The 25,218-nt window shown below is 37.5% G+C and overlaps 2 protein-coding genes across 3 annotated transcripts; both read right to left on the bottom strand.

The window, feature by feature from the left end:
- Positions 1-806: 806 nt before the first annotated feature.
- xpo6 (exportin 6) lies at positions 807-20,199 on the bottom strand. Its single transcript, XM_023348742.1, has 24 exons — positions 19,418-20,199; positions 18,526-18,616; positions 17,020-17,132; positions 16,209-16,406; positions 15,206-15,365; positions 14,201-14,278; positions 13,535-14,054; positions 11,774-11,900; positions 11,583-11,692; positions 11,365-11,473; positions 11,059-11,151; positions 9,873-9,942; positions 9,627-9,786; positions 9,333-9,425; positions 8,775-8,919; positions 6,854-7,003; positions 6,463-6,652; positions 6,193-6,348; positions 5,463-5,577; positions 5,163-5,334; positions 2,951-3,112; positions 2,716-2,814; positions 2,302-2,532; positions 807-1,461 (listed from the first exon to the last, which is right to left on the bottom strand). The coding sequence occupies exons 1-24, from the start codon at positions 19,418-19,420 to the stop codon at positions 1,360-1,362; spliced, it is 3,447 nt and encodes a 1,148-aa protein (XP_023204510.1). The 5' UTR covers positions 19,421-20,199; the 3' UTR covers positions 807-1,359.
- A 975-nt stretch (positions 20,200-21,174) lies between these two features.
- Positions 21,175-24,676, bottom strand: LOC102223308 (protein FAM173A-like). 2 transcript variants are annotated; one of them, XM_023348758.1, is made up of 6 exons: positions 24,241-24,676; positions 23,865-24,113; positions 23,682-23,786; positions 23,463-23,603; positions 22,788-22,838; positions 21,175-22,392 (listed from the first exon to the last, which is right to left on the bottom strand). In XM_023348758.1, exons 2-6 carry the CDS (start codon positions 24,024-24,026, stop codon positions 22,165-22,167), a joined length of 687 nt encoding a protein of 228 aa, XP_023204526.1. In that variant the 5' UTR covers positions 24,027-24,113; positions 24,241-24,676; the 3' UTR covers positions 21,175-22,164. The 2 variants fall into 2 exon arrangements, with proteins under 2 accessions (XP_023204526.1, XP_023204525.1); XM_023348757.1 differs by having other exon boundaries at positions 23,865-24,676.
- Positions 24,677-25,218: the final 542 nt, after the last annotated feature.

Raw genomic sequence — 25,218 nt, 5'->3', positions numbered from 1 at the left:
AGAACAGCCATTGTTTAAGTAAAATTAACTTTCTTTTGCCATTTTCAAACACAATCACATGGCGTCTCAGCTGTGACGGCTCAGGTGGAGATGAAATTAGGTACGCCAAGTCATTTGTTTAAAAAAAGTTGGCATGCTGTTATTTTTCCTCAGTCTGCATATTTTCCCACATCACTGAAACAGAAGGCTGATATGCAAAAGTGTCTCAACAACCGTTTTTTTTTTGTGAATTAAAATTAGAGAAGTTGAAATGCTCCAGTATTAGACAAGTTAAATTGAATCTGTAACAATATTTGTTAAAAAAAATAATAAAAAAATTCAGTTTAGACAGTGTGGCAGTTCTGTTCCCAAAGAAATTTCATTTTCATTTCATCCTGGTTTAAAAGTCACCGACTGATGATAATATTATATATTTATATTACACACAATTTTCCCAAGTATTTTTGGTGTACTTTCTAGTGCAAATCTCTCAGTACACTTGAAATAATACAAAACTAATTCACCTTTTCAGCGAGATATAAGAGCTTGTTTTAAGTCCACTGGAAGATTATTTCATTTATTACAAGACATTTTTCCTCATATTAAAAGTGAAACAATGTGCCAATGGAAATAGTATTTTTTTAATCAATGTTAAGGAATTACTGACTTAAAACAAGCCTGTATCTTATTGAAAAGGTACCGAGGTTTCACTAGAAATTAAACAAAAATAGTTTCGATTGTGTTTTTGCAGTGTTAATAACCACCATTACTATGACATCAACACTAAACAGACAAGTCCCAGAAATAATAACAAAAAAAAGACAAGCTGTAGTAAAAAAAAAGCAATTTATTAAATCAAGCAGTTTTCACGTCTTCAGAATGGAATGATATGAAAGATCTTAAGTCGAGATTCGGTCTCCTTTGGAGATGAAAAAGGCAAATATGAATAAAAGCAGACATTTAAAAAAACTCATAATGAGTTGAAAGTGCTCAGTCCCAGCCCAGCTTTATTGCAGCAGAATGGGAGAGAAGGCCTGGCTCAGACAGCTCCAGGTCTGCGCAGATGCTAACTGCAGACCAGGTTTACATTTCCTCATCAAATGTTCATTGGCAAGACACTAAAGGAGGACACTGCTCACAGAGAAAGACCTATGTGCCAACCTTTTACAGTAGAAATAATAATTAAAAAAAAAAAAAAGAAAAAAAAAATCAGCAGCATGCTCACCCTCCCGCTACTCAACCAAGAAATGTGTGTGTTGCTCCTTGCCGTTGCTTTGAGTGTGGCGAAGCCAAAGTGGAGGAGTGTTGGTCAGAGTGGTCAGCACAGGCAGTCTTTGAAGATCACAGCGGACAGGTGGAGTGGTTCAAGCAGTCGTTCTGCTATAGCTTGATGGTGCCAGTGGGCAAACTACTGTTACACAGTCTGTAGTAGCGGAGGTCGTTCACCAGTCTCTGCACGCTTTGAGTGAATGAGGGCAGGTCCTGGAGTAAAGGTGGAAAACAAATTCATTTACTGATCGTCAAATTAATGCTTTAAGGATACAAAGACTCGTTTTGTCCTTTAAAAGTCCATTTTTATGTGACAAAAGGCGGATTTTCTGAAGCGGAATGCAATACTCAACACATATTTTGTTAATGAACGATGAAAAACAATGTCTTGATGTTAGTTGGTGTTTTCAATTACAATCCTGCTGAGAGTGAAGAACGTAGGAGGAGCTGCTGATTCAAAAGAGTGAACATGCGAAGTCTTATGATGACAAAGTGAAATGTTAATATGGTGTTTAATTAGCACCGTATTTATTGTGGTATAAGTGAATGCAAAGGGGGGGGAAAAGCACCATTATTTGTCCATATCACCTGAATTGCATTTCTAATACCCAACTTTTGTAAACGACAACAAACACAGTATGAGACGATGTATGGACCCCAGTGTGGACAATGTTTTCTCGCCACTGGTATTTTATTAAACATTTTTCTGTACAAAAAGAGGCAGGGCAAGAAAGGCAAGAAAACAAATATCTGCCACACTATTTGGCAGATATAGTGTGGCAAATACTATTTGTATTCATTATACAAATGAATACAGATTCATTTGAATAAATGAATGAATTTGTGGGTTTTTCACAAATTCATTTGTATAAAACAAAACAAGACTAGAAAAGTAAAACTACATCAGTGAAACACTGAGGTTTGTGTTAAGACAAGCTAAGATGGAAGCTAAGATGGAAAAAAAACCTTGTTTATTCACCCCCATTCTAAAGAAAATGTGCATCAGAAAGTGGTGAGTTAAAGTGATTTTATCTTAATTTTTGTTTTTTTTACCTGTTCCAGCTTGAAGTTGCGTGCGAGAACGGCCCGCTGATTGCTGTCCACACCTTGACAACCATTCAGGAACTGCGGCATGAAAACCGAGTAGAAGGCATCGAAGTCAACAGAGGCCATGTTGTAAATGGCCAGGGTTATTTCCTCCTGCAGGAGGTCGTGACTTTTGTGCAGAAGGACTTGGAGGAGCACGTTGATGAAGTGGAAGAGCATCGAGGTCCGGAAAAGCTTCTGGAGATTAACAATAAAAAAAATAAATAAAAATATATACTATCATATATACCGTTTTCCATTGTTTGAATATTATTCAAGTTTTACTTCTCTTAAATATTGAAATATGTTGCGATATATTCCCTTCTCTGTGTGTTCTTTGTTACTTAAAGATGTAAAGGTTGGAAGAAAAGCTGGACGTACTCTGTGGTACAACTTGTGCTTGCTGTTAAGTGACTCCAGATAAGACAGATTCTGCTTGAAGATGTGGATATCAGTTTGCAGGAAGGACTGTCCAAAAGCCTGACAAGATAGTTCAACAAAGAACAGAAAGTGAATCAGATGCAAATGAGGCAGAACAGTTGCAAAACTCAAATCCCTAAAATTGAATCTCTTCTTTTAGTTGCTGTACTGATAAATGGGATCTATACAAACACACCTGCATGGCTGCTGTGAACTGGGCCTCGTTCTCCATGGTGTCGTCGACGCCTCCTTTTTGCACACTCGTTAAGACTGAGGTTTTGAAGAAGTACCTCCAGTTCTGGTGAAGTATTTGGTAAAGCAACTCAAACATTTCTGCCTTGACATCCGGCGAGGATCGCTGTGCAAGAGAAATCATAAAGTCAGAAAATCAGGTCAAGGATTTGTTTTTACCTCCATTATCTAGTATGAGACTTTATATGCTGTTCCAGGACTTCAAAGAAGAATGACGACATTTTCAACCAATAAGGTTTTAGATATATTCAGTTGACCCTCAGAGCATTTTCAACCTCATAACTTTCACTCTTTACCCCTTTAGGTTAAGCAGAGGAAGTCATCTTCACCATTACAAACAATACAAAATACTGTGTGTTCATGTTGTAGCTCAAACAATTGATGGATATCCTGAGAAACAAAATAAGCTAAATTACTGAGCAACTGATAACAACTTTATTATATTAATCAATATTTTGTCACTTTGACAGAATTAGTTACAGTCCTGAAAAACAATCTGACAAACACAGTAGGACACAGTCAGCCACTTTATTAGGTACACCTCTTCAAAAGCTTAAAAAAAAAACAAAAAAAAAACTAAAAGTGATCAGCCAATGACATGACAGCAACTCGACCCATTTAGGTGTCTAGATGTGTTGAAGAAACAGAGTGTCAGAAAGGGAAAGAAGGACTGAAAGGGCGAGTTGCAGATATATGAACAGAAACCGCCTCCCTGGTGCAAGAGGTAAAAGAACAGGCGGGATGTTTGAGATGATACAAACAAGAAATTGCAACAAATTCCTAACCACTTGTTGCGACTGAGATATGTGGAATACCGTCTCTGAGCCCACGACAAGCAGAAACCACGAAGCAAATTCTAAACAGACTGATTATTATTTTCTTGATTTTACTGGTCAATTTTTTTATTCTAGTTAGAATTTATAAAACAATTAAAAATCAGCAGAATTCAGCTTTTTTTTAAACGTTTGGCATTGTTGAAGAAAATGATGCCCCCTGGTGGTTCTGAAACCTGGTGCAACATCACTGCTTCACATTTCTCACTTCTCATTTAGTTTGGACAAAATGATGTCCTAATTAACAGTAACGCATTGCAAAAAAAAAAAAAAAAAAGTTTGTCATGGCAACCAAACACATGGTTAGTCAGTTAATAACACTCTGCCTACAGTGTAAAATGAGGCGAGAAATCCTCACATCAAGTAGAACTGCTCCATGCAGAAAAAGAGGAGAGTAAAGGCCCCAACATACTCGGGCGCACTTCAGTCCGCAGAGGTCCGCACAAGGATAGATTTTTATCACCGCATACTCGTTGTCGCACATTAAACTACCCGGTGGAAACAGTGTTCACATCAAACTGGTTTTCATGTGACACCGGGCTGATAAGTTTGAGAAAAAGGGTTTTATGAGTTCATGTCGTTTCAAAGTTGACATCAACATGATAACAGTCAACATAACATTGTCACGGGAACGTGAGAGACACGTAAGCGAAAATGATTAACAGCAACAGGCTTTATATATCCACGCAAATATTGACATGGTGAGTTATGCAGAATTCTAAGAACAAAAAACGACATCATCCCAGACTTCTTTATCAGCAGTAGAGCAGAGAGGTGGTCCGATAAGTTGCGTCTGACTTTTTTTTTTTTCCTCCTTGAACAACGGCAAGGAAAGGATGATCGTGCTCATTTTCAATTGTTGCACAAATTATTACACCGATCACAATTGTGCTTTTGGAACATAATAAACAAAGCTTATTGAATGAATCCCTGATTACAGCTAAAGCCAGCGCAGCCTCCTGCTGCTCCTCTTCCCACAGTAGGATGCTGCGCTGGCTCCGGGCAGCGGTTCACTGTCTTTGTCGGATGAACCGACATGTGACTGCCATTCTCTGTCCCGCACTGAGAGGTGAGTTAAGGCTTCCCAGATGGAGAAGGAACAGAGCTAGGCACCCAAATAGTTCATCAAACTTGCTAGTTCTCATTAGGATTGTGTGAAATAAAGGAATTTGTCACGAGAGAATTTTAGGTAATCAAGTACGCTCGAGTATGAAGACCCAACCGTCCGCGGACAGTCCACACCGTTCATGGAATGCACACAGTACGCTCGAGTATGTGGGGGCCTTTAAAGTCAAGCGTGACTTTTTCCAAATACCAACTGACCTCTGCCACCACTGGGTAGACCTGCTCCATGCACAGTGACAGGATGCTGGGCAGGAAGGGCTTGAAAGCTTGACCGGGTTCTTGCACCACCACCTGCAGAATTTTCAGGAACTTCTGCACCACCCTGCATCCGGCGCTGCCTTCCTGCAAGATGCTGGCAGCCAGCTGCTCCCTGAGGAGGCATCGCATCACGTCACTTAATATTTCCAATCAAACGGGATGTATTCATAAACTCCCTGATAAAACACTGATACGTTTTTGTTTTTTTAACCAAAACTGATGTTAAGTTTTCATTTTTACCTTGTGAACATGCTGAGAAAAGTGTGAATGATCTGCCCCGTGAAAGGAACACCCATTTGGACTCGCAGCGCTTGAAACAGAGTCAAGAAGAAGGCCAGCATCTCGTCTGTCACATCTGCAACAGAAGAAGAGATGATCACAAAAGCAGAAGTCGGAGAGCTTAAAAGAGATTACTGAAATTATTTTTAGCATTACTTTCAGAACACTTCATCATGGTACTCGTTTTAATATGTCTTTTAGAAGCTAATTCAAAAGAGTTATTATAAACTTGAGTAATAATCTTTAGCTGGTGAAATATGTAAATTAATTAATTTAAACTTGGGTAAGCAGAACTTAGAAGTGGCTATTGGTAAAAGTGACCGATAGCTGCATATATTTAAGTGTTTTTAATAAACAAACGGTTCATTTGCATGAAGTTTGAATAAAAGAAGTTTTCTGTAAACTCTACAAATATTAAGATGACTTAAACAAAAACCACTTTAAACAGCTAAGCTACATAGGATACTGTATATCCGAATTAAGAAGAAGAGGCATCCACCGGTTGTGCATGCACACCATGCTTGGCAAGTACACTGGATAATTCAACCCCCCCCATCATGCAAAACACGCCTGATTCAAATGTTCGCATGGTGTCAGCAGAACTAGATGGTGAGGACTAAAATCAGTCATTTTTGCGAGCCAACAGTCTTTACTGTTGTCAATTTTTTGAAGCCATGTTTGACCAACACACCTGGCTGCTGAATGAAAACCGGGAACAGGTTAAGAGTCACTTGGACAGACTCCTGAAGACTCTGGTAACAGATCTGACGGGATTTTGTGGATTCACTCGAAATGCTGTCGACTATATCCCTGAGCACAGGCAGAGTCTGCTGTATCACTGCTTTCACTGCAGAGGAGGCGAATGTAGGGAGAAAACATTAAAAAGTTGACTTACGAAGAAAAAGAAAAAAAAAAAGGCATCGTAACTTTCTCTAAGAGAACAAGCAGGAAATACACCGACCGTTATCCAGGCCCGGCTGTCGTGGACTAATGTTCACCGTTCCTCTTAAAATGCGATATTCCCGAGTGAGCGCGGCCACAAGGCTGGCATGGCTGTTGGAGCGCGTTTGCCACTGCTGCTCGCTCTCCGGTAAGTTTGGCCATGGAAGCAACAGCATGTTGGACAAAGCTCTGCACACAAACATGTGAGCCTGGACAAAACACAGACAGACACGTTGGTTATTTCAGTTCCTGAAAAGATTTATAAGAATGTTTCATCGTTTAAGACCAGAAATAAAATAGTCAACTGTAATCTGCAGCTGTACGAGACGCAGAAGACGGTTTCCAAAACAAATGCTGCATAATAAGAAAATGACGTTATATAAACGTTCTATAAAATGTGCTAAGTTTACCTCTTGGGGAAGTCTTTGGCTCTGATTCTCTGTAGTAATCCGGTTGAAGATGTTCTGAATGGCTGGCAAAGTGACCAGAAACACCGGCCTCACTGTAGCGGTGATGGAAACCATCAGATGGCTGGCAGAGAGCAGCAACTTCTCAGGTACCTGGAGTTATTTAGCATAGTGAAAATTAGAAAACAATTGTAAGCAACAGCTCACAGGAGTGCTTACTCCAAATGAGGTTTTTGTAGGAGGTGAAATTGTTCATTTTTAAACCTAATAATCCGAGATAAAGTGTCAATTTTACACATCCTCCCACAGCTGTGTTCGGCTTCATTTGCACCTTGGAACAAAAGTTTATTTTGGTCTGATTTCACTGCGTTTTTGTTTTTAGTCAGGAACTTGCTCCACCACTTCCGACCAAAAGATTGACAAAGGGCTGAGTTAAAGAGTTAAGGTTGGCAACAAAAACAACTGATCCTGTTCCACAGCTTGAAGTTTACAAAATCAGAGCGCTACATCAGAGATTAAATATGAGATAACAAAAGGGAAAGTGAGTATGACAACAAAATGATGAAACATATAAGGCAAGGGACAAACATTTTGTCATTTTGGCTGTTGTTAGAGAAACATTAACAACTAATTCCCAAAACTGGAAGGCCCGGTAAGTGGAATACCTAGAGTTATTTTTTATGCGTTAAGGTTCAAGCTCAGGTTGGTAGTTTCGACGTATTGCTTCCTCATTAGCAAATCACTGCTGCAACATGAAACTATTTGTTTTTATGACCGGGTCTCAGTTAGCTTCAGTTATTATTATTATTAGAAATAACTATAAACATATACACACCAACATAAGAGACTCCAATTTAACCATTTTCATAACAGATCCAACATAGACAGGAATGACAAACAACATTTTGTAATTAAAATCATCTTGTGAGCGTAATCATGACTAATTAATAATGTAAATTATAAGTTGCTAGTATGCATTTCTATAAACAATAATACTACTGTTGTAGCTGTTAGATTTACCAGCCTGGCATGTGACGTTGCCAGCTGATGTGTTCCAGGAACAACTAACCACACCAGTTTCCTCTTCCCTAACACTGCTACAGTTAAAATGCACGGTGATTAAAAATCTTTTTGAAAAATCTCATATTCGAAAGCAGTTTATTTTTGTCAAACTGCGTTATTCAAACCCATATACTTCCTCATAATGCATTTAATAGATGGCTGACAAATGAGCAAATCTCTAAGGAAACATTGCAATTTACATCGATTCTCAGACGGTTCACATTAAGAAATTTAGAGAGCTCTTATCCTTTTAATGAGACTTTAAGTTGTGTCAGTGCCGGAATGACTTGAGATTTAACTGCGGTGTGGCGCACATGCCAACACACTAAACCCCCTACTCCACCAGATGCTGCACACTGTTGGCCAGCTTGCTAAAAATAGATTCCTATGCTTTTCCCTCAGTTATAAAAGTCTAAACTTCCTGCTAAACTTGGCAGGGGTTTATTCTACATTTTTACTAAGTCTTATTAAAAATAATTAAATATAAAAGGGTAAAAACAATGGCAATTTTAAATTTCTTAAATTACTACACAACCATGGGAATATCAATCTGGCGCTGACAAACTTGAAGCACAATCATAGCAAAATAAAAAAAGTCTGATCTGTCACCCACACGAAAAAAGGCAACAATCAAATGTTGTGTGAAATGTTAGAAAAAGAACATTTTTATTAAATAAAGAGCAGCCAATTGTTTTTGGAAGGACGTATGTCAAATATACTTGCAAAAATAAATAAATAAAACTACTACGTGTATGTACAATCTGGTAAAACACATTTAGGGCATCCATGACAAAACATAAATTTAAAAAAAATCCTTACATCTGTATAAATCTAAAAGAAAGAATACATCCGTTTGATGTACCTTAGTTGTGATGAGTGGGCTGCTAGCATTTACTGCAGAAGTGATGAGGTTGATAAACTGGCTCTGGTTCTGACTGTGGACTTCACTGTAGAACTGAGCGAGCCAGTGGGAATAGGCTTGCAAAGCAGCCAGAGCCTGCGCATGTCTGTAAGAAAGAAAAGCAGAAGAGAATGAAACACTTTTGGAAGGATCTCATCGAGCCCTAAAGGGTCCAACATAACTGATCAACACTAAAAATGATCAAGAAAAGACAGAACATATAAAGCAAGAACACCTTAGGATTGAGAAGAGAGATGATTGAAAATTTTAAGCGGGAAACATGTTTATTCTGCAAATTCAAAGCTGCTCTAAACAGGAACCAACTCCCCCGCTGCTCCTACTCTGCAAGCTGTTGGGGTGGCTTTTCAGCATTTTCATATATTCACAGTCCGCAAAATTTGAATTCACGCCAGCATTTTTGACTATTCACACTCAGCTCAGCTTCTCTCGAGCTGCAGCACTGCGTTTGGTAAGCCAGCAGTGCTTGAAGCCAATTGCGATATGACATGTGATACTCACACGTCGGTGAGGTCAGGTTTGAGCACAGAAGGCACAGCTGTCTCCAGGTCATAGAGGCTGGTCTGGGAGCCATAGCAAGTCACTTCAACCAACCTAAGAGAGGAAGTAAATCATCCATCATATGCTCAATATTTCATAAAAACACCACAAAAACAGACAAAAACATTTGAAAAGTATAAACCACACTGAGCTGTTGGCACATTCAGTGTAAAAGAAAGGAACTGTTTCATATGCAAAGGTGTTTATTAATGTTAGCACTCTGACTCCCCGTTTTAGAAAACATAAAGCACAGACCTCTCCACCACGGCCAGAGCATCAGTGAAGCGTGCAGCAAACACCTCTCCAATGAAATGCTCAGCTAAGCGTCCCACTGCCTGTAGCAGCGAGCTGAGGTCCCTGAGAGAACAGTGGAGTCTGCGACAGTCATTCTCTGCTGTAATGTTCAGTCTTTGGCCTAAAAGTAAAATTACATCATTATCGTTCAGTAATGACACTCAAACCAAGTCAATGAACTTCAGAAATGCTTCACGCTGTACGTACTCGAGCCAGTGGTGACGATAAACTGCCGCAAACCCAGGTACACGTCCAAATTTTCCTGCAGGACTGGAAACTTGAAAGACAAAGTAGGAATAAATAAGACTTCTGGAAAAAGTGCATATGTCAAATTAACAGTCGTGTGACAACAAGAAAAGAAGTGCTTTTTAAGTATAGTTTAAAGTTTTATCATCTTAGGCTGAATATGCATCAAAACCAGCATTTACCAGATAAGGACAGAACACAATTGTAAGAAAAGCACACAGAATAAAGAGTCTGAAGTAAATATACACAGTAAAATGTCTCTCTGGAGGAAGTAGGTTAAAAAAGGAACTATTTCAAAGGTAACGCAATTCAAAGCCAATGTTTTGAGCTGAGTAAATAAGCTATGACTATAAAGCAGTCGCAACATGGAACATACAGCTTTTAATGTGCGTCTATAATCTTAATGAACTGAATGGATGCAATATTTGGCAGGATATATTTCATTTGCTATGCATTCACACTGTGAATATCTATGATGTACTTGACGAGTCTACTGGACTCCAGCTTTACTTCACGGACCACACCAGGAATAATTTAGTAATTAATATGCAAAACCTAATGGAATGGTGGGGAAATCATGTAATGACAAAATAAAAAAAGTGTCAGAAAAAAAATGCATATTTTTCTAGATTATGATACTGTGCTTGCCTAGTATGTAGTAAAATTTACTCTAAAAGAGAAAATCTAAATATTAAGTTTTGCATCCAAAGTTTGCTTTGCATTAGGAGTTTAGCAGATGATCCTCCTAGAGCAACTGCACCTTGTTTTTCTATTAACTTGTTATCCATTTCTCTGGATCATAACCACTTTCAGCAAACAGCCGAACTCCAACGGGACAAAATGCTTCATCTGCAGAAGCTCCGGTAAACACAGCAGCGCTGCTCTTGTTATGGTTTTTAAGAGTACAAAGCAACAATATGCATACTTAAAATACGCTAAATGTTATCACTTCTCACAATCTCCCAAGCTCTTCAGCTCATGCAGATTCACACATGATTATTGATGTAGCAACTCAGGGGGGAAATGTACAGCAATTCCTTTCAAAGTAAAAGCGGAACACTTGGATCAGAGAGGAGATTTAAAACTTATTTAGGTTTAATTACAGACTTTCCCATTGACCAAATTTGTTTAAAGTCAAATATCTTACCAGGGTAGAAGATGCATGGGATGGCAGCAGTTCCATCACCTTGGCAACCACCTCCAGACTCTGACGTAGGTACCTTTGCCACTCTGTCTGTTGCTATAGTGATGGAATGAAGAAGAACATTCAGGCTTTGAAATAAGGGAGAGATTTGTCTTCATAACACGTCAAAGGAGTTCATGGATCATCATGATAATAACACTATACATCTTAAATCTAAACCATCTGCTAATACAGGGTGACACCATATAGCCAATTGAACGTCAGAACAACAATTCATGACATGCATTTACATTTGTTAAATATTCTTACATCATCATCCAGAGTCTCATCGTCCAGCTCCTCCAACTGGGCCTGGTTGAATCTGAACTGAATGCGATTGAGAATTTCCCTCAGCAGAAGAACTAAGGCATCTTTGTACCTGTCAAACCCCACATCAATGTAATTTAATCACAATAAATAAGGATAAAAACATTTTAAAAAAACATCTGTCTGACTCTGACGTGCCATTTGCAGCTGATCAGACCTACCTGTTAAGTACACTTTCTCTGTCAGCGAGTCTGCTTTTTATTTTGGTCGTCAGAAAATCCAAAAACACACTCCAAATGTCCAAACAAGCAAAGTATCCCTCGTGTGTAGGCTGTCAATTCAAGGATGAGAAGGCGTAAATAAGCTCTGTAGCAATTATAAACATGATGATTACTGATGAAACCACCTTTACCTGGTTGAAGGTGTATTTGAAAAGCAGACCCAGAAACTCCACAATTGGAAACTGAGGACTTGACTCGATCCGTCTCAAATGAACACTCACAAACAGGCGCAGGAAATCTGTAAACTTTTCCAAGTAACTGCAAGATTACAAAGACTTCATTAATACAAGACATTCACTACATGAAGAGTTATTAGCAAAAGTATTCATAGAACCTGATCATCTTGCCTGGTTAAAACCTTTAATGTAATCAATTTGCATTTTGATGATGGGAAACAAAGTTCTCCATGACTTCTTTCCTGGCCTATCTCTGAATCTCTCTTAGCAAGAATTGGCTGCACTGAGTTTGATTTAATGTATAACAATACATATGCTCGCAACACTTTTTCAATTGTCATTTGAAAAAAAATTCTGAAAACAATGCGCTTTTTTCCTTCCGCTTGGTCTGTCACACAAATCTTTAGAGTAATTGACACATGTGGCTGTAATGTTACAAATATTAAGGGGTAGCTATATGTCTGCAAGGTAATATAATCTGTGGTTAGAAGTTGCTTCACAGCATCATCCAGTTTATGATAATATAAAACCATAGACCTAGCTGGCCATGTTCTATTTTCCATTCTGAATGGAAACCACGAACACATCTTTGTCAAACCACATCGAAAGTCTGTTTGATAAACAATCCTGAAGAAAAGAAAGATAGAGGACGTAAATGTAAGAGACAGTTAAGTTAGGCTGCATTTTTTTCCCCTGAATGTTGTCAGTCATATATTTATTGGTTGCTTAATTCAATATTATGTTTTTCTTTTGACTACAGCTCTAACACAACTCTGCTGACTTTTCCCAAACTTGGTTTAAAAATAATTAATGAAAGCTGGAGTGATTCCAGGTCACCGTTAACAGCAGCACTCGCTAGTGTGGCTGCCATTACATCCTGTACTCAAGTCAGAGGAAACACACAGGCTGTAAGAAATTATGAAAAGAGAAATATTTCAACAGAAAGCACAAGAATTTAGTGGGAGTAGATTAAAGTCTCTCTGTTTTATCCATTTTATCTTTCGACCACAGTCTGAATTCATACCCTGGATAGCAAATTGCTGGCAGCTTTTACCAGATAACAGCTTCAATATAAGGGCCTGCGTTTTCTTGGGCATACATAAGAAATGCTAATTACGCTAACCTTGCTAATCACTAAAATGTTAGCAAACCATGCTTTAGAGTGACTGCTCCATCTCGCAGGTGATGTAAAATTGGCTTTTTTTCTGAAAATAAAACAATTAAAAATTACCAGAAAACTATGGAAAAAATGTGTTTTATATAGTTTCTTTTGTGTGTGTCAATTCTTTATAAGAAACCAAACTAACATCAGAATTGGTCCATGTTACCATAAACAGAGAAAGGCTGTCATTTGGGGAAAAAAAGGGGATTAGATTAAAAAATAAGAAACTGTCTGTATTAACCATATTGGATCCTTAAGCTATTTCTCAACAGACCACAGATATAGGGTCAAACTCAGACAAGAAAATAAATGGTGTAAATAAATATCAGACACTTTTTCCAGACAAAAGGAGACATGGCTTCAAAGAATCCATGCAGAAAATGACAAAGATAAAGAAAGAGGGCTTCATAGCTGGACTACCAAGAACATAAAAGGGAAACAGGTTTTAGATGGGTTTTAGAGTAAAACTAAATATACCCAATTTATCTGTGAAAGCACACCAATATTTTCAAACTTTATGCAAAAACATAATCTGCTTCTGCACTGAGGCATACCTCTCATCGAGTTCCTGTAAGCGGCTCTTGACTGTATGAGCATTGTTCTCTCGCGTCAGCCTCTGCAGAAGAAAGAACGTCTGCTGGAACATTCGAAGCAGGTACTCCTCAAAGTCCATTGGCACGCAGTTCTTTGACACCAGTTCATTGACACAGGTCATGGCAAGCACGCCGAGACGAGCACGATCCGCCTTATTGACCTCACTCTGCTGTCCGTTTCGACCCTCCCCGTTTGTCGTTGGCACAGCCCCAGGGTTGAGCGGTCCGTTAGAAGTGGAGGAGATGAGCGCTCCCGTCTTGGCCTTTGTCCGTAGATCGCAACCAAAACGTGCGAAGTGGAAAATGGATGCCAGCAGGGTGGGTGTAATACTTGTGGACAGTGGGATCCAGCTGAACAGGTGAGCCAAGCACTCCAAAACAAGACAACAGAGCTGATGACTCTCATTGTCCAACGCAGCCATAGGCTGACAAAGCAGCTTTGAGTATTGGCTGCCCTGAAACAAACTGCCCAGCAATTCCACTGACACATTAAAGAAACAAAAATTGGTAATGTTAACTTACAAACGGCTTGATGAAAGACATGTTACAACTCAGGTTAAAGATGAGAAAACAAAATCTCATAATTGTTGTTAGGAAACTAACAACAAATCAGGACAATTCACTTACCACTTTCCCTAGAAGTGGGTGATGGAGGTGGAGTAGAAGCAATGACGCTGTGTTTGTCCCAGTAGGTCTCCAAGATACCTGTGGAAAACAACCAGTTCAGTCATACATGAAAACGTTACGTAACAGTAACAAGCTGCACTCCAACATTTGCCTAATTTAAGTGTTCCATATTGGTCAATATCAATAATTATTGATTAGTTTTTTGTTTTAGATATCTGAAATAATGCCTAAATTCTGACATGGCCTTTTCAGTTTTGTCCACAGTTTTCACTCCACGCTATTCTTTATTTTTAAGCAGTTATAAGGCATGGTGATGAAACCTGAAACTGCTGCTGCGCGAGTTGCTTAGCGGGTTGTTGCTAGGTAATCAACCAGTGAGCAGGCTGGTTGCTTAGCTGGCTCTGAGAGGTTGAGTGGCTGAAGCCTTTCCTCTGCTTACAACCCCCAGAGTGCTGCGAGGTTCAGTGAAATTATTGAAAATTCTATCTGACATATTATTTATTCATGCTGATCGGGGGGCTATCGCAATATACATCATTATTAATTTATTGTCCAGCCCTAATACAAAGCCATACAAAAGTATTCATACTTCATGCTCGCATTTTGGCACACCACAATTTTACAGTCAACTTCATTAAGATTAAATGTGACGCATCAACACAAAAATAGAGAGTACCATCAAAAATCAATGTGCAAATACGTTTTGATCATGACGAGTTCATTGCAGTTCTGGCCGTTTCCTTTTTCAAATGACGAACTCACTAATGCTGTGTGTCCAAATCTTGAGTTTTTGATTTATATCCTTTTTAAAACCTCAAAAACTTTCTCTTTCTGTTCCTTGGTCTTTGCCCTGCTGCTTGTTCATTAATGCACTCCAGCATTAGCTTTTAATGTGAAACTGCACTGTTGTAAAATAAAGAATAACTCTGGTGTTCATCAGGCCTAATAAGTGCCACAAGTCCACATCTGTACACAGTTGTACAAAATCTCAATTGCAGTTCTTACCGGTCAGCAGTCCGAGCACAGTTGGCACCTGCTCCAGCAGCAGTTTACGCAACTCGTCTTTCCTGGCAACGCTGAGATCTTCCCGAGGACAAGCAAGTTCTTCTGATGTGGTTTTCAACATCATCAAACCCAGTGGAGCAAGAGCCGGGGTCTGGATCAGCTGATGGCAACAGTTGGAAAGATTTATTAAATTCTGCCCACCAGCTTAAGTCATTGTCATACTTGAGTTGTACTTGCAATACGTTTAGAAGTTGTTGTCTTTTTAAAAACAGAAACACTGAAGTGCTTTTTGCTAAAGTTTTCAAATCAGATTCTATCTAAACACTGAGAAAATTAGCTGATTCAAATTGTGAGAAAATATAAAAGTTAACTTGATGTAAAAGTTCAAGTTGCTTCAACCTAGTCATCACTTTTATGGAAACTTAAAGGTAAACATGAGACTGATTTTGGACAACCACAGAAAAAAATAATGGTAGAACATCTATTGTAAGCACCTCATCATATTTTTCGTTTATTTTTGCTTCTTTGTTCTCGAGTTACATTCCTAACCACATCCCAGTCCCCTTTCTAGATTTGTGTGTACATTTTCAGTAGCACACTTTGTGGTATGTGTCTGCAAACTTCAGATTAAAGACTGGAGCAATGGCTTTAGAAATAGTTCCTTTTTTAATCTTTGAGCAACACTTTCCAGGTAAAAGGATTTATTGAAAGATTGATGGCATTTACAGAATCAGAATTTTAAAAAAGTAATAAAATCAGAATAAAAGTGTTTTTAACACAGGAGTACAGTACACATTTACTCAAGCATCCTTTTCTAGACTTCAGTTACTAAAATGATTAAGACGCATTGTAAGCTTTTTGAAGCTACTTATATTACCTGAGCACATGTTTATTATAAGAAAAACTGTGGCTATGCAATGTTTGTCAAAGGCAAATCATTTGATAGCTCACATACTTCAAACACCGCTAACCACACAAGACACCTTGCATCGGCAGGGCTCACCTGGAGGGTGTTTGTGAAGAAATCGTGGTAGAACATTGGCCAGTCTTGACGACCAATATCCACGATGACTTTGCAGAGTTTGTTACGGATGAAATACGGCACGGACTTGTGTTGAGCAAGTAGGAGTTTGGGAAGACAGCTGCGAATCTCCATCTTGTCTTGTGATGCCAATCCAATCCACATTTTGTTCACCAGATTCTGAAAATACACAACAATAATTATACAAAACGATGCAAAAGAAGAGAATGCAATAATGCTAGCAATGCCTTTTCAACAAACACTGCCGTTGAATTAAAGAACAACGTTTTACGTGCAATGTAGTCATTTTTGATTTTAAGGTCAAAAATTGCAGAAAAACCATAGGCTCCCACTACTTTCTGTTAATCTATAAAACTATGCATTTTAAATGTTCTACCATTCGATAAAAAGGTAGAAAATTGGCCAAAATAGCAGTACTTGGCTAATTTGATATTTACTGAAGTGGCGCTTGTTATAAAATGCTCAAGAACTATAGAAAAATCTGTGCAAGAAGCTGAAACTTCAAGTAGCTGCAAAAAAACCTTGAAGGATTTTAAGAGTTCTTGTACAGAAGTGTTGCCCAAAATCCCTCCTGAGATGAGATGCAAACCAAAATGAGAGAATGTTCATTTCTTCATAGGTGGGTAAAAATCCACAAAAATCATCAATGGATCACAGTATATCATCCAAATGAATAAAACAATACTTTTCTGTTAAAACCAAATTCTTTCTAAAACATTTAAAGGGAAGAAGACTCTAGAAAGAACTTTGATCTTCCACCTCTAGTACTTACTTCAAATACTGTGAGACTGTACATCATTACATACTCATTCCGAGTATTGGAGAGGAAGAACAAGCAGTGGCGCCATGCTCCACTCTGCTGTGCAAAGTTATTCAACAGCTCTTCTGCAGAAAAAAAAAGGAAGTAAGCGTGAGATCTTAGAGAGGTAGATGACTTTGTAGTACTTTACCGAGGGACAAACTGAAAGTAACATGTTGCAACACAGGAAATGTTTAACATCAAGTAAAAAAGGCAGCAAACAAATCACTCAAAATGAATATTAACGCATCAATTGTTTCTGTAAAACGTTGCATTTAGGGTTCCAGAGTTTTGAAAGACAAATATATGCTGTATGAAATAGTCCAACATCGTAAAACTTTACCTGATAGTTATATGAACTGAGGCTGCTTGTCTTTAAATAAATCAATAAAACATATTTTAGAAACCCAATTCATTTTTTAATGCCTCACAAGGACTGCTGACTTTATTCAACGATGAACATAGAGTTACCAACAGGAAATGAGTAGGAGGGATCTATGTGCACCAACGGTTCTCATGGCCTACATTTGAACTACAGGCAACATGACTGACAATCTAAACGGGATATATCCTACATACAGGCTTGTTTTTTTTAAGAATGCAGCGAATTTTACTCACTACACCTAAACTTGGCAAAAGCACGACTAGTGGTGAGATTATCTGGAACCTGTATGGACACACTAAATATCTTGAGAGTGTAAATTATTTTTGATAAACTACAGTGGACACGGGGAAAAATTATGATTTTCTGATGATCATGTTCAAGTTGTATTAAAATGTTCAAACTTATTTTCAGTTTCTAAAACTAATTATTAGAAGTGTCTCTACCTTGTAAAAACTACTCAGCTACTCAAAAGCAATTACTGGTAAAATCATGAGCAGTAACTGTAACGCAGAAGAATTGATTAAAACCATGAAGTGTTGTGGTTTGACTATAAGCTGCTTTATGTTCTTTTCACTGACCTCATTTGACCTGCAGACAACTTTTTGCTATAAAGTTTCACATATTTCTTTAATAGAGAGAATGAACCCACAATAGCAGAGTATGATATTTTTCATGTCAAAATGTGTATTTTTTCTTAATACTAAAACTCAAGTTCCATAGTTTTTCCGACTGAGTCAAAACTAGGTATAGATGAGAGAGACTTTGAATTTTATCACAATATTTTGTTGTATTTATTGCATTGTTGATAAGACTAACAACAAAAGTTACATTTTGTAGTACACTTGCACTGCAAAACAATAAACTATTAAGATCAAATTCTATCTTAAAAATGCCAACTGAGCATTTAAAGTGACTAATAATTTAGTCGTCAAAATCCTAACAATAACAGTCTTAGGGGTTAGTAAACATAATTTAGTTTATTCTTATTCTTAAAAGAACTACATATTTTTAGCACATTTTTAATCTGATAATTGCCCATCTCAACCTTTTACGAAACCATGAATTGTTACATTTCTCTGTAAATTTGAACATACCTATTTCCCGTTTCCGCTCATTGGTCGTGCAGCTATGAAAGAACTCTGTCATCAGGTTCTCCAACGCACGCAGCGATGATTCATCCGAAGCCTGAGAGATGGTAAAAGCATAGTGTGCATTCAGCCAATAAATTAATCTGAAGAGTTTGAGAAAGGAATGGGTAAACAAAAGATAAAAATCTGCATTCATGCAAGATGAGCTTCTCCATGAAAGTATTTCTATATATACACACACATACAACAAAAATCTTCAGAGTAAAAATGATCAAACTATATTTTGTGCACAATATTAAGCAGAAACATTTATTTGTCCATTTCTTTTGAGGGAATTTGTCAAACAAAACGCACATGAATCAAGTGCTCGGAGGAGTCATTTAGTGAGATGGAAATGCAACTTCCTCTGCATGTCCAGGCATGCAAATCCAATTGTCTTACCTTCTACTATGTCAGTTTTCATATAATAGTACTAGCACTTTTTTTGTACCCACTCCTGTTGATCAAAGACGTAATGTTGCTTTCTTGTTTTCTGTTGTAGGAGAAGCTAGGCCCAAAGGCGAGGAGCCTATAAAGAGCCGTCCACCTGGCAGGCAGGTTTGAATTCCTCAAATAAGCCACAACTTGCCGAGGCTAAACACTGCGCAAAGCAAAGATTTTGCAAGACGGGCGTTTTGCACAGTGAAATGGCTCAAAGAGCTGTCAGATTTCGCAGAAGTGCCTGGCCTCAAACTGTTAGATGGTACAACCACCACAGACATTCGTGGGATATTCAATCAGGCTGCACCGAAATTATTCAGCTAATGAGCCGTTTCGGTTCACACTTCAAACGATCTTTGCAAAGACACCAAACAGGAAGACAGAAATAGACAAATAACACAAATTAATCTGTACTTACCATGTTAGCCTGACTCAGATGCGTCCTTCAGTTTGTTCAGTCGCTGATCAGTTGACCGTAATAGGCCAACATTAGTACGTTGCTAGTAAATTCTATGCTAACACAGGCTAAGGTGTTTCTGGCTAACGCAACAGCACACCGCATTTATCATGGTGCACAACTGCTGGGTTGGTGCTCTGCACACAGCGATGGCCAAAAATAGTTGCCGTTTTATTTAAAATAACGACTGCAGTGCGACCGGTATATTTACCGATCCGTAATAAAACCTCGCAAGTTAAAACAGTCTGAACGTTGAAGAGTCCGTCTCAAAATTAAAAGTTAGCTGCATTGTCGTAGGTCGCCATTTACCGTTAGTTCTACAAACCGAGCGACCATTCGTCGAAAACAAAGAGCCAGATTTGCCTCTTTCGATCCCACTGAAGTCACAAAGCATCAATCAGCGCTCAAAGTCTGCCATTTCGTCGCCAAAATACCCAGTTGCTACCGCTGCAGCGGATGCGGCTAAAGCTGTTAGCTTTTCTAGAAGGCTGGAGGCATCATTTTCGTTAGCTTAAATGTCAACCGCAGGCATGGTTCCGTGGCCGTTGCTCACGACGAATTCTCTTTACGGTTTATTATTTCGGCTCAAATTAATATTCATATCGAACACTCATCTTACAACCGTGCAATTATTAATAGAATATCTCGACACACGTCTGTTCCTGTTATTTCCTTTTTCAAAGCTTAGGGCGGCTAGCGTCAGGTTGGAGTCTGCCTCACAACTTCCTCTTTTGACATAACCAACCCAATCGGCTCCTGTCAAGTCACAAAGGGTAAGAAACGTAATCCGGTTTTATTTTTCAAACTATAGAGTCTACTTGACAACATACATGTTTTGAGTGCAAGCAATATTATAATATAAGGAGATAAATTACTCCTTACTTATGATTGAGATAAAGCTCTAAAACTGGGCCATGTCGGCTTCTGTAGAAAAAAAAAATATTGTTTGATTTTTATGTATACAAATGTAAATCTAAATCACAATTTTAAAAAGCATTTAAAATTGAATGTATATACTAAGATTTAATATAATTGATTAAAAACAAGAAAAACATTTGACTTTTTGTTTCAACATAACTACTTTGACAATAAAATATATGCAAAGGTTTTATTGTTTGCCTTTCATACCCATATAATCTACTTTGTCAGGAAACCCATAAATTGCTATTGCGATCTTTACACCAAAATATTTTGTGCTGTAATTTTAATCAAACATCTTGTCAATTAAATTGTATTCATTGCTCAGTTCAGTTTGTAAATATTATCTAAATACAGGCATATTTTAATTTTATATCATACAGTATAATTGGATCCCAATTCGATTATACAATGCCAATTAGTAAAAAGTTATGAAAGGATGCCCAACAAGCTCTATCAATCAATTTACTGTGCAGGATCTGCATCTCCATTTAACAGGCAGGAAAATTAGATTGTAAAGATGTTGGAACTTTTATTTTGAAAACTAAAAATTGAATGAAGAAATTCACACACACACACGAAAGAAACAAAACAACAATAAAATAAAACGGAAGATCTGACCTGTGGTGACTTGTGTAACTTGATATGTACGGTAACTTATGTTTACTTTGGGGAAAAAAGACAGTGGTTTAAATGGTCGACTACCTGACTTGGGAATCACACAAATCATCTTAAATACTGAGTGGGAAACACTTAGCTGATGTCAAAATAGATAAACTGAGTCAACACTGACATTCTGCACTAAAAGGTAATTTATTAGCCATAGAAAGATAATAGCAATACTTTTTATTTATATCTTAGGGAAAAAAATACAGTATGTTTCATAAATAAGGTTATCTCTGTCAGAAAAAAATACACAAAAAATAAGTGTGTAATACATAAAAACACATTAGAGCTAAATACAAAAATTAATGCACCACTGTGAATTTTATTTGTTCATGAAAATAAGAATCTGAATCAACTTTATTTGCCAGGTTTGTGGACACAAACAAGAAATGTAATTTGGTTTCCATTGCTTGCATTGTAATCAAAATATGATATCAACGTATCAACGTATGATACTTATCTACATTGTAAGTCACAACACAGCACCTTGAATCATCAGTTATTGGCATACAGTTTAAACAGCAAAACAACAACTTATAGAACACATAAAAGTTTTTTTTTATCATGGTGCAGATAAAAAATGCAAGAGCAATTTTTACTGGAGTCATATTCTGTCCTTAATAACGACAGAATATTTTGAGCTAAAATATGAGATATGGCAAGTAAAAAAAACAAAACAAAATGAATAATATAAATCCAGTTCCACAGGACAGTAAAGAAACTTACAGTGCACCCAGAAAGTAGGAGATTTCAAGCAGAGTAGCTATTCTCTAGTAAAATTTGTTCCAAAGCTCAATCAATATACCAAAGGTCACTGCACAAGCCTTTTTTCCATGGGTTTTATTTTGTCTAATTTATACCAGCGTCTTAATTTAGCACCTGTATAAATAAACAAGAGTGTAACATTGAAAACTTTGTAAAGATTAACTGATGTCACAATTAAATGACATAAGGAGGGTATATTATTTTTTTAATTTTTTTTTAACTGTCAAACTGAGTCCTAAAACTTCACTAGTTCAGAATGGTTAACCCAAAGTCAGTCTATTAACCTTTGCCATTCTGACTAAGTGCATCAATTTATCTTCAAAGTCCATTGTTATTCCTGAACCAGTTTCTTGTTAGAATCACTTACTTCTAACAAGAGGTGGTTTTCTAACAATACTTCTAACAATGAGGTTTTCATTTTTTTGACTTGTGTGCTGTCGTTGTGCTTGCATGCTGTACGACCAGGCCCTGTCCACTCCCTGCCCCTCAATCCTGCAAGGGCTCCAGTCTGGGAAGGGGAAACGGCCGGCCACTACTAAGGCATCATCCGGAAGCTCAACCTGCAACTTCTTCTGTAATAAAGACAGCTAGAAATACAGTAAAGACAGACATTACTCAAAAACCTACATGTAATAGAAAGTCAATCTTCATTAATAGTGTTATTTCTAGATTCCTTTTGAGACTTTTATCACAAAAAATATGATGAACCAATTGTTCCAATCCAATCCATTTGAAACGTGTACCTAAATTGACTTAAACAATATTAGGTAATGCCGGTAAGAATCTCAATTTTCATTTACAAAATAACAAATAAAGTAGGCCCTGGTTAACATATGATGTAATGTAAGTGTTTTAAAAACATTTTCATGAGTCAACCTGCCTGAGGACCTTCAGTTTTAAGAAGTTAGTTTCTGTAATATCTGTAAAAGGAGGCACCACACCCTCTTCCAGCTAAGAGCCATGCGTTCATAACAGCACCTACCACACTTGGAGCCAGAAACACTGTGACATTCTTGCATTTTGACAAGTCGACCTGAGATGGGACACAAAGAGGAATGTAAATAGACCAACAGGTTTAGGCAGAAACAATACAGCAAGAAACACCCTAAACATTTGAAAAACAAAACAAACAACAACAAAAAAAAGCAAAATAAAAAACAAAAAAATGGTGTTTTTGTATTCATAATAATTTCTAAGGTAATGTAGTTTCTTATGTGTCACTGATGATATCAAAGAAGTTCTGACTGGCGACAAGTGAAATGCATATACATACCTAACCGTTAGTGTATAAGCAAGCATAAAGTTTTTGTCTGAAGTAAACATTTCAATCTTTATTAATTTTATTCGGTACTCACTAATATGCAAGTAATATTAACTGTTAGATTTTTCCTTTTTTATTAATCTTTTTAAGCTTTGAATTTTAAGCTACAGTTTTAGCTGCAATTAAACCTGAAAAGTTCTGCATAAATAAATACAGACAGACCAAATACCAGTTTTGATTTGAGAGGTTTTCTCTGGTTAAAGGTTCATATTGGCAGTTCTGTGTAACTTCTAGTATGCATGGAATCCCAAGGTCAAAAGGGGGTTGGTGGCTGTGACAAACTTTGTTTATACAACTGGCTTTGGTAGAATTATTAATAAGTGAAAAATACCAAACCTTCCAGAGATCTTCTTGTCTGTATGACACTTTTCCGTAGCAACCTGCTCTCCAGGCATGAAAGCGAGCCAGCCGTACAAGCCAGGGGTTGAGCTCATAGCCAACAGCTGGGCTAAAGCCATGCTGATAGGCTTCCAAAACCTAAATGGTTAAGGAGCACAACTTAAAACTGATAATCAGTATGGTAAAATGATTTTTTGTTAATACAATCATACTTACAATACGACCATCACCAGATCCCAAATCGACTAGATCACCTGTTCGACCTCTCATCAAAGTCATCACATTTTTTACTTGTGCTTTGCTGGCAGGGATGTAGGGGACCTACAAAAACTGAATGTTCAGAGCATATTCAAACATTCTCCTACAGTTTCTAAGTTTTGAGAAAGATGCACATCAAACCTGTAGCTTCAGTGGTACCCTCCGAAAGCCAGGCTGAAGGACTCCAACCCACATCACATAGACAGCAAGCCCAGTGCCAGCAGCTATCTGCACAACACCCCAACCTCCAAGGTGTCTGGTCCTGAAGTCAGTAAACACCTCATCCGGTGAGTCATCATCCATTTATGCAAGAAATGAGCGGGAGTCGAGTCCAATTCACAGTTGAAATGTTATATACCCATGACGTAAAGGGTCCACGTAATATATAGCCTTGGAGAAGATAAAGTCAATACGGTTTGGACTACAAGACCAGTTTATGACACTGTAGTAACAGATTACAGGCTATATTTCTTCAATTAACGAGGAGATGCGAAGAGAAGAGAAGACTTATCCCTACCTTTGACTATTATTGATTCAGACGGCACCATTCAACGGACCGCACACTTACAATATAATCTTAATAATAATTATCTAGAGAAAAACAGTCAATTTAGTGAATGCTACATACAGTTAAAGCTGGTTTGATGTTGACCCGTCTTTTTAAAAAGCATTTAGGACTGGTTAACCTAAATCACTAAACTCATTTTCTTTATAGTGTAACGTTATCTGAAATAATCCTATATATACACAGAGCAACAGTAAAAGTAATCGCTTACGTCCTGAACGTTAATAATAAATAATAATAATAATATTAATAAATAATAATAATAATAACAATAATGATAATAATAACAATAATAATAATAATAATAATAATAAACTCCGGTTAAGTCAAGCTTTAGAAACTAAAATCTTCAGTGACCTGAAGCAATGAGAGCGGACATAAAACCATGTCGGACAGGTCCGTCAACGAAACGTTCCGTATTCTTGAATGCAGACTTAAGTTCCGGATACGGGTATTTTATCCTAAGTAAAATTATATGAAATCTTAGAATTTCGTAGTTTTAATGATGAGCGTACTTGTGTTTAAAGTAATAATGTAGCAGACCCGATAAGTGCCAAAGAGGGAATACAACAAATAGGGAGCTTAATTTGGGGTTATTTACACTCCCACCAAAATTATAACTGATTGGTTTACACAAGAACAGAAATAATTTTCTCAAACAAAATAACCCATGTAGACATTACATTAAGAACTTTCTAACATCAGAATAAAAACAATAGCTGTCATGGCTGTTCAGATTATTTAGTCTATAAATTAGTTTAATCAAAGCATATCATGAATATGTGTGCATGTATTCCATTTTAAGTACAGAGCATACTAGGGGTTTTTTTTGGTTTTGAAACCACTAGATGATATGCATATAAGATAACATAAACAGCACTATTCAGAGATGCAATGAGTTTATAGCAGTTGTTCAAATTATCTAATAGT

The sequence above is a fragment of the Xiphophorus maculatus genome, chromosome 16 (genome assembly GCF_002775205.1).
Source record: "Xiphophorus maculatus strain JP 163 A chromosome 16, X_maculatus-5.0-male, whole genome shotgun sequence".
Taxonomy (NCBI): Eukaryota; Metazoa; Chordata; class Actinopteri; order Cyprinodontiformes; family Poeciliidae; genus Xiphophorus; species Xiphophorus maculatus.
This window is presented reverse-complemented; position numbering and strand designations above follow the sequence as displayed.